The 9746-nt window shown below is 43.3% G+C and overlaps 1 protein-coding gene across 1 annotated transcript in view; it reads left to right on the forward strand.

The window, feature by feature from the left end:
- The window catches only part of LOC138746662 (plexin domain-containing protein 1-like), a 182259-nt gene that overhangs the window by 100877 nt on the left and 71636 nt on the right, over positions 1 to 9746 (forward strand). Inside the window, exon 9 of the mRNA XM_069904948.1 lies at positions 8925 to 8985. Coding sequence (XP_069761049.1) covers positions 8925 to 8985 — 61 coding nt within the window. The remainder of the gene's footprint in view (positions 1 to 8924; positions 8986 to 9746) is intronic.

Consider the following 9746-nt stretch of genomic DNA (forward strand, 5'->3'; position numbering starts at 1 on the left):
GTAGCTGCACCCGCACAACCTATATTTTTGACACTCATTTATCCTGCATTATCATTTTAGACAAGTGGTCACCCAACTTCTGTGCTTTAGTGGAGGAAAAGATGGATTTAGAAAGAATCAGTTATCATAACTTCAGTGTGAAGAGTCTCAAATTACTGGCATTTTAAAGAAAAGAAATGGAATTAAAGATTTCAAGATTCCCCTGCTGCAAGAAAGACAAAGAGTCGCAATTAGTGTTGGTCAGTTCCCCTAACAGTAACAGAGAAAAAGAAAGTCCCCTTCAGAGTCACTGAGTGCACGTGGATTTGTCTCCCGCAGCTTCTGCAGCCACACTCACTCCTGTTTGGTCCATTGGCAGCCTGAGCTCCAGATCCAAACTATCGACATGATCAGGAAGCTTTCAGCACCTGAGGCCCTTCGGGAGCCATTCATACCCTCAGCACCCTCTTGAATCCCAGCTCCAATACCTGGTTCCCATGGGACAGTCTCCAGCAGCCTGCAGCCCATGTGGTAAACCATAAGCACAGGCATCAATCTCAAACCTGTCGCACCTTTCACTGAGATAGTCCATTCCTTGGACCTTGCTCTTCTCTACAATCGTTAATACCTCTCACTTCCCAGGTTTAATCTTTACCTTTAGCAGACCATCAAATCCTGTACAAAGAATTTTTTTGATAATTTTATGATGCCATTTCTCCCAACTACCAGCAACTGATAGAGACTGCAGATTTCAGACAGTGTACCACATGGGAGGTTAGTCAGGAAGGCTCCAGACAGTAGGTATTCATGGTGAGGTGGTGAACTGGACTCTACAATGGCTGGATGGGAGAAGCCAAAGAGTTGTGGAGGATGTCTGCTTCTCTGACTGGAGGCCTGTGACAAGTGGGGTGCCTCAGGGATCAGTGCTGGGACCATTGTTGTTTGTCATCTATATCGATGATCTGGATTATAACGTGGCAATTGGATGAGCAAGTTTGAGGATGACACTAAGATTGGAGGTGTTGTGGACAGCGAAGAAGGTTTTCAAAGCTTACAGAGGAATCTGGACCAGTTGGAAAAATGGCAGATGGAATTTAATGCAGGCAAGTGTGAGATGTTGCATTTTGGAAGGACATGCACAGTAATGGTAGAGCACTGAGGAGTGCAGTAGAACCGAGGGATCTGGGAATACAGATATATAATTCTCTGAAAGTGGTATCACAGGTCGATAGGGTTGTAAAGAGATCTTTTGGTATATTGACCTTCATAAATCAAAGTATTGAGTATAGGAGTTGGGATGTATGAGACATTGGTGAGGCCAAATTTGGAGTATTATGAGCAATTTTGGTCACCTAATGACAGAAAAGCTATCAATAAGATAGAAAGAGTGCAGAGAAGATTTACTAGAATGTGGCCCGGACTTCAGGAACTGAGGTACAGGGAAAGGTTAAACAGGTTAGAACTTTATTCCCTGGAGCATAGAAGAATGAGGGGAGATTTGATGGAGGTATTTAAAATTATGAGGGGGATAGACAGTGTAAATATAGATAGGCTTTTTCCACTGAGGGGAGGTGAGATACAAACCAGAGGACATGGGTTAAGGGTGAAAGTGGGAAAGTTTAGGGGGAACATGAGAGGGAACTTCTTCACACAGAGAGCGGTGGGAGTGTGGAACGAGCTTCCAGTTGAAGTGGTGAATGTGGGCTCAAATTTAACATATAAGAGGAATTTGGACAGGTACATGGATGAGAGAGGTATGGAGGGCTACGGACTGGGTGCAGGACAGTGGTCTCGGGAAAAAAAAAGGTTGAACACAGACCAGATGATCCGAAGGGGTGTGTTTCTGTGCTATGGTTCTATGCTGGAATCCTGAACAAAAAATGAGGTGCTGAAGGAAGTCAGTGGGTCAGGCAGGATCATGGGTAGAAATGGTAGGTCAAAGTTTTTGGTTGAGCCCTTTATCACTAAATTGTTTTGACTCAAAATGTGAATGTGGGACATAAAATAATCCACATCGTTATTCATCAGCAACTGATACTTTAACAATTTTCCTCTACAGTCACATCTTGTTGTCAGTGAAACGATTTGTTATCTTATAAGATTCAAGATTTTTTTATTGTTATGTAATAAAACAGATGTAATAGGACACAAAATTCCATTTAGTCTGCTGCAAGCAGTTTGCCATCAGGAGAAACTGCCCAGCACCCCCTTAAAGTTAGCGTAAGAGAAGCAAAATGGAGTCACTTAGGTGTCTGTGGATTCAGCTTCATCCACAGCCTCCACAGCTGCACAGACTCCAATTCAAACCATCGGCAGCCCAAACTCCAGATCCAAACCTCCGACACGGCGAGGAGGTCTTCAGCACCCGATGCCCCCCTCGGGAGCTACTCCTGCCCTCAGCATCCTCTTGCATCCCAGTTCCAAAGCCTATAATAATTGATGAGGCCTCCGCACATCACATCCCGGAGCTCAGCTTGGAGCAACGCTCTGCGCCAGCTCCTGTTGCCAAAGTCCTGTCACTAATCATGAGCGACGTTGGGAGAACAGATGGAATAGAATAATTAGAAAAGGCCTGGTGCCCCTTCAGCCAGACTCGAGCCAGTTCTCAACAGTCTGCAGCCTGCAAGGGTTCCTTGTCCCGAGGTGCCAACAGCCCACCGCCGTTGAGATTGGAGCAACTGACAGATATTATGAACCTAGGTTGCCTTACAGTTGAACATCTTCAGCACCTCCCAATGTTGTATTCCAATCCTTGTTGTTACTCTGTAACTCCCTCATCAGTTACCATCTCTTCAGCTATGGAGCTCAGAAAACATGTCATGCATCCAACTTAATTCCCCATCTCTTATCAACTGCCTTCTGGATTTTCTGCAATTTAATTACTCGAAGCAAGGAAGGAAAGTGTATCGTTATCTTTCTCGGGCCTTGGAAGTCATTTGCATGCACTTTTACCAAAAGCTGATGCGCTTCTTTACAAAATGCAAACTTGAACAGTTTCATTCTATTATTTCTTGGACTTTCACTTTAACAGCTTCTGAGGCCTCCATTCAATAATTACATGTGTTTTATTACATTTATTCATTCAACCATTTCAAAGCTAGGTTGTTACAGGAACCCTTACTTAACCTGGATCCCAGGTCTTGGTGACTGACGGTTAATGTGTGTTCTAGAAGTGTGTGTGTCGGAGAAGCATGGCACAAATGTTTGAAATGCATTTGAGCTCAAGTGGGGGTGCTTCTGAACCTCGCTCTGTCCCAGAATCACCACCGAGTCCCAGGTGTTCCGTAGCTTCCAGAATTCCCTCAACATCGGGTCCCATTCATTTGAACTTTAATGGGACAGAGAAGTTTGGCTAAGAATCATTTGTTTCCTTCCAGCTTTATAGAATCCAAACTGCATAGGACAGGCCCTTTGGCCCTACTTCGCTCTGCTGATCAAGATAGCATTTTGGGTTTGTCTCATTTGCCTGTGTTTAGTCCATATCCTTTGAAACCCTTCATGCCCATAAATCTGTCCAGATGTAAAAGTGGGTTGACAGGCCTGATTCTGTGCTGTCTGATTCTTTCCCTGCATGTTAGGAGTGATTGGCAGTCTCCAGTGGATAGGTACCCAGGGGAATGCCATGCCATCACAGGGAGAATGTGCAACTCCACACAGACAGCACCAGAGGTCAAGATCAAACCTGGTCCCTGGAGCTGTGAGGTGCCTATCACAATACACCACAAGACCATTTGTTTTTAATTCACTGACGGTAGTTCAACGGTACAATTAGGAGGTTTATTATTTTTTTAATTCTCTAATTATTCTATTCCATCTGTTCTCCAACGTCGCTCATGATCAGTGACAGGACTTCGGCAACAGGAGCAGGGGCAGGGCGTTCCTCCAAGCTGAGCCTCAGGATGTGATGTGTGGAAGCCTCATCACAACTTGAGGGGCCTGCTCTGTTCATGGACAATTGTAGAACCATGGCCTCTTGGTCAATGAGACCCACACAGCTGCCAATGGTTAGTGTGGCCATGATTCCAAAGTGGGAAGCCAATGCAGGTCATGGATCAGATCAAGTACAATTCAGCCCAACAGATTTCATGGCAAAATAAACTCCAGATCATCGCTGTGCTGTGCTGTAACTGCTATATCCAAAACTTAATACAGTGCCCTGAACTTGGCAGAAAAATAAGGTAGATGAAAGTCTGATTTAAGCAGAATAAAGATAGGTTTAGGGGTGGAATTCGAGAGCTCAGTTATGTGGCCCAGGGCCATCAGGATGTGTTTGTATCTCAGAGAGAATTGTAAGGCTGGCAGAGGTTGCAGAAGGAAGAAGGTTGAAGAAGGAAAAGTTCAGGTGGTGTCAATGCTACTTTGAGCAGTCCAGCTCCAGATGAGGAAATCCATCTTCAATCAACGCCTCCTGCCTACAGGACAACAATAATTGGTGGTTAATGGCTCAAAAAAAAAGAAATCGCCAAGGTGCTTCACCGGAGAATTATCAAGCAAAGTCTGATGCTGAAGCTCACAGAGGGAGCTGGTGAAACATGTGATCAAAGAGTAAGGGTTTAAGGAACATCTTTAAAGAAGAGAAAGGAAGCCTTTGGGGAGGAATGTCCATGGCGCTGGGCATTTGTAAAGCCATGGTTGTCAGCAGTGGGCTGGTTACATTTGGGGATGAGTAAAAACCTGAAGTGAAAATCTCAAAGGATTGTGAGGATGGAGAAATTTCCACTCTTAGGGTCGATGTTGAGGTCATATTGTGACATTGTGCTCCAGGTGGGGCGCAAGATGCCTGGTGGGATGGGCAAGAGGGCAGTTCGGGAAGTCTTTCCCCTTCTGGTGTTTGTGAATGATTTCCATGTCAGAGAATCCCACGAAATCCAGGATTTTGCAGTACTGTCCACACCAATCAGCAATCACCCGTTTACATTAAATTTATCCATTTCTTTTTTTTATTCTTTCCTTATTCTTGTCAACATTCCCCAAATTCCACCATTCACCCACACACTTGAGATAACTTATGGTGGCCAATTACGATACCAACTGTATGAAATGTGGAGTCTGTGCTGATTGATCTCTTTCTCGGTAACTTGGCACTTCTACACTGTGTTTTACTTGCTGTACTATGTATGGGGAGTCTAGCGGGGCTGCTCTCAAAGCACACCTTCTCACTGGGCCTTAGTACACAAGACAATCCACTTGAACAATGAACCAACTAACCCGCATTCCTTTGGGATGTGATAAGAAAACAGAGCACCTGGACGAAACCCACGCAGCCACGAGCAGAACGTGCAAATGCCACACAGGAAGCATCCGAAGTCAGGATTGAACAGCTAGGCAGTGACTCCACTAGCTGTTGCAGTGTGTCACCCAGCTCCAGGGAGAGCCTCAAAAGTGTTCAGTACCTTCCCAGAGGGGGCTCACAGATACTGAGATGCACAAGACCAGGGAAAAATTTGGAAGCAAGGGTGAGAAATTTAAAAGTGACACATTGAACAAGACATACAGTGAATCAGGAAAATGGTGTTCAAAATTAAGGAAGGACTCCCTTTAAATGGCAGGATTCCCAGAGTCAATGCTACAGATGGAGTTCAATCCAGATAGGTATGAAGTAATGCATGTGGAAGGTCAAACCTGAAGGCAGAGGATTATTAACAATGTGCACAGAGGGACCTTGAGGTCTAAATTCATAGATCTCTCAAGGTTGCCGCGCAAGTTGATAAGGTAGTTAAGAAAGCCTATGGTATGCTAGGCTTCATTGGTGGGGAGGATTGAGTTCAGGAGTTGAGAGGTAATGCTGCAGCTTTATAAAACTCTGGTTAGACAACTCTTAGAATATTGTGTTCAGTTCTGATCGCCTCATTACAGAAAGGATGTGGAAACTATGGAGTGGGTGCAGAGGAGATTTACTGGGATGTTGCCTGGATTGGAAAATGTGTTTTATGAGGCAAGGTTAGCAGGGCTAGGACTTTTCTCTTTGGAATGAAGAAGGATGAGAGGTCTTCAATATTATGAGAGGTATAGACAGGGTGGCCAGCCAGCACCTTTATCCAAGGGCAAGAGCAGCAAACACTTCTGTATAAAGTGAAGGGAGGAAAATTCAGGGAAACTCTTGGTTAGACTCTGTAAATTTAGGGATATAAGGGGTAAGTTTTTTACACAGAGAGTGGAATGTGTTGTCAGGTGTGGTGGTGGAGGCTGATACAATAGGGACACATGGATGAAAGAAATATAGAGTGTTACAAGGTAGAGAAGGTTTTGATTTTGAAGTAGGTTTATATAGATGGTGACAACATCATGGATCGAAGGGCCTGTAATGTTCTGTGTTCTATGACATATAAAATTGTCTTGGATTGAGTTATCCTGAGGAAAAAAAAATATTCTTTCAATTTACTGACTATACATCAACATATCAAAATGACCATATACCAATCACTAATTGATTACCCCATAATGAGCAGTTGGCAATGTCAGTCTTTCTTCCAGTTCAGTTGCAGGAAGTGAATTCAGGATATAACAAGCATCTCTGGAAACAAGGGTTTGCAGAATCTACTGCTCTGGATCTCTGAATCAAGGAAAGAGTGGCTGACTATTTAATCCAAATTCTTGATAAAACATAAGGACAGAAGTTCAATAGGTCTCAGTATAAATCCATGTCATGAATCGTGCCCATTCTGGCAGCTGTAGATTCAGCACCTCTTTGAATGAATTAAATGATTCATTTTATTTTTTAAATTTGGACATGCAGTATGGTAACAGGCCCTGCTGGCCTATGACCCCGTGCTACCCAGTTACACATAATTAACCCAAACGTTCTGACGGGTGGGGGGAAACAAGAGCATCCAGAAGAAACCCACGCAGACACGAGGAGAACATATAAACTCCTTAAAGATAGCACCGGATTCGAACCTAAGCCACTGGCACAGTAACAGCGTTGCGCTAACCACTTCACTAACCATGATGCCCAAATGAATGAATGAATGAAGAAATGTTTATTGTCATAAGTACAATGTACAGATGCAATGAAAATCTTACTTGCTACAGCTTCCCATAGATCACTACAGCACAGAAAACAGGCCATTTGGCCCTTTTAGTCTGCTCTGACCATTATTTGGCTAGTCCTATTGACCTACTCCGATTCCATAACTCTGCAGACCTCTCCCATCCATGTATCTCTCCAATTTATCCTTAAAACTCAAGATTGAGCCCCCATCCACCACACCAGATGGCAGTTTATTCCACACTCCCACCACTCTGAGTGAAGAACTTTCCCCGAATGCTCCCCCTAAACTTGTCCCCTTTCAGCTTAAAACTATGACCTCTCAAATTTATCTCCCCCAATCTACGTGGAAAAAGCCTACTTGCATTCAATCTGTCTACACCTCTCATAATCTTGTAAAACTCTAACAAATCTCCCTTCATTCTTCTTCACTCCAAGGAATAAAGTCCTAACCTGTTTAATCTTTCCCTGTAACTCAACTCCTGAAGACCCAGCAACATCCTAGTAAACCTTCTCTGCACTCTTTCAATCTTATTGATATCCTTTCTGTAGTTAGGCAACCAGAACGGCACACAATATTCCAAATTTGGCATCACCAATGTCTTAAACAACTTCAACATAACATCCCAACTCCTATACTCAATACTTTGATTTATAAAGGCTAAGATGCCAAAAGTTTTCTTTACAACCCTGTCTACCTGCGACGCCACCGTCAGGGTACAATGTATCTGTATTCCCAGATCTCTCTGCTCCTCTGCATTCCTCGGTCCCCTAACATTCACTGTGTATGTCCTACCTTGGTTTGCCCTTCCAAAAATGCATCACCTCACATTTGTCTGCATTAAACTCCATCTGCCATTTTCTGGCCCATTCTCCCAGTTGGTCCAGATCCCTCTGCAAGCTTTGAAAATCATCCTCATTGTCCACAGCGCCTCCTATCTTTACGTCATCTGCAAACTTGCTGATCCAATTTATCACATTATCATCCAGATCATTGATATATACAACAAACAACAATGATCCCAACACAGACCCCTGAGGCACTCCACTAGTCACAGACCTCCAGTATGACCATCCACTACCACTCTCTGTTTTCTCCCACACAGCCAATTTCGAAACCAGTTTACAACCTCTCCATGGATACCTAGTGTCATAACTTTCTGAACTAACCTCCCATGTGGGACCTTGTCAAAGGCTTTACTAAAGTCCATGTTGACAACATCCACAGCCTTTCCTTCATCTACCTTCTTGGTAACGTCCTCGAAAAAAATCTATGATTCATTAAACATGACCTACCTCGCACAAAGCCATGCTGACTGTCCTTAATCAGCTCATGACTGTCCAAACACCTATATATCTCACCTCTCAGTCCTCCTTCCAATAATTTACCTACTATGGACATCAGGCTCAATGGCTTATAATTACCTGGTTTTGCCTTTTTTTAAACAATGGGATAACATGAGCTACCCTCCAATCCTCTGGCAACTCACCCATGGCAAAGGACATTTTGAATCTATCAACCAGGGCCCATGCAATTTCTACACTAGATTCCCTCAGGTCTGAGGGAATATCGTATTTGGCCTGGGTGATTTATCTACCTTTATTCGCACCTCCTCCTCCTTAATCTCTATATGTTCCATGACCCTTGTTTCCCTTCTTTCCTTACGCACTATGCCAGTTTCCTGAGTAAATAGTGATGCAAAAAAAAAGTAAATTTCAGGTAAATGCAATGCAATAACAGAAGTTTCTTTAGCCAGAAAGTGGTGAACTTTGGAATTTGCTGTCACAGCCAGTTGTGGAGGCCATGTCATTGGGTGCATTTAAGGCAGAGATTAATAGCTATCTGAATAGTCAGGGTATCAATTGTTATAGGGAGAAGCCAGAGGAGTGGAGCTGAGTGAGAGAATGGTTCTCAAACTTCCTTCACCAGTTAACATTTTGCCTTTCTCTGATGTAGGTGTTCCAATGGGTTTGATCGTCACCGACAGGAGTGGCTGGATTATCACTGCATGGAGGAGGTACGGTAAACGTGATTGCATGCCAAGCCAACAACTCATTAGCAGGGAGCATGTGTTTGGCTATCATTGGACCTCCCTGTTCCAGTCAGATCTGCATTTTCTTATGGTTTAAACATTGCAAATAAGATTTATTGTGGGAAGTGAGAAAGTGCAAGGTCATGCACCTCAAATGGAGAAATCAAAAGGTATAATGGAGCAAGACTGCAAATGAGAGGGTCAAAGGCAGGGGTGGGCAACTTTTTTTTTAAAAAACTCCCATTCCACCTTAAGTAATCCCTATGCCATAGGTGTTCTGTGATTAGTAAAGGATTGCTTAAGGTGGTATGTAAGTGGAAAGAAAAAGTTTGAAAACCATTGTTTTAATTGTACCTCATTGACTCATTATGTGCATGGTTTCAGAACTCCAAAGGAAATAGGTCAATGATAATTTTTCTCAAGCAAAATATTTCAGTAACAATTGGGTCTAGAATGGTGGTTCTCACCCCTTTTGCCCACTCATAGGGAATAATTAAGGCAGAATGTAAGTTTGAAAAGAAAGGTTGCCCACCCCTGGTCAAAGGGATCTCAGTGTTCCAAAGCATTGAGCACAAAAAGTTAGCAGGCAGATCCAACAAGTAGTTCTGAAGAGAAATGGGATTTTGAATTTTTTTGCAGTGTTTCGAGTTTAAGAAGAGGAATGTTTTGTTCCAGTTGTACAGGGTATAGGTGAGACCAAACCATTTGGTCAGCTGACATGCAAGACCATATAGGAATTTTTTTTT

The sequence above is a fragment of the Narcine bancroftii genome, chromosome 12 (genome assembly GCF_036971445.1).
Source record: "Narcine bancroftii isolate sNarBan1 chromosome 12, sNarBan1.hap1, whole genome shotgun sequence".
Taxonomy (NCBI): Eukaryota; Metazoa; Chordata; class Chondrichthyes; order Torpediniformes; family Narcinidae; genus Narcine; species Narcine bancroftii.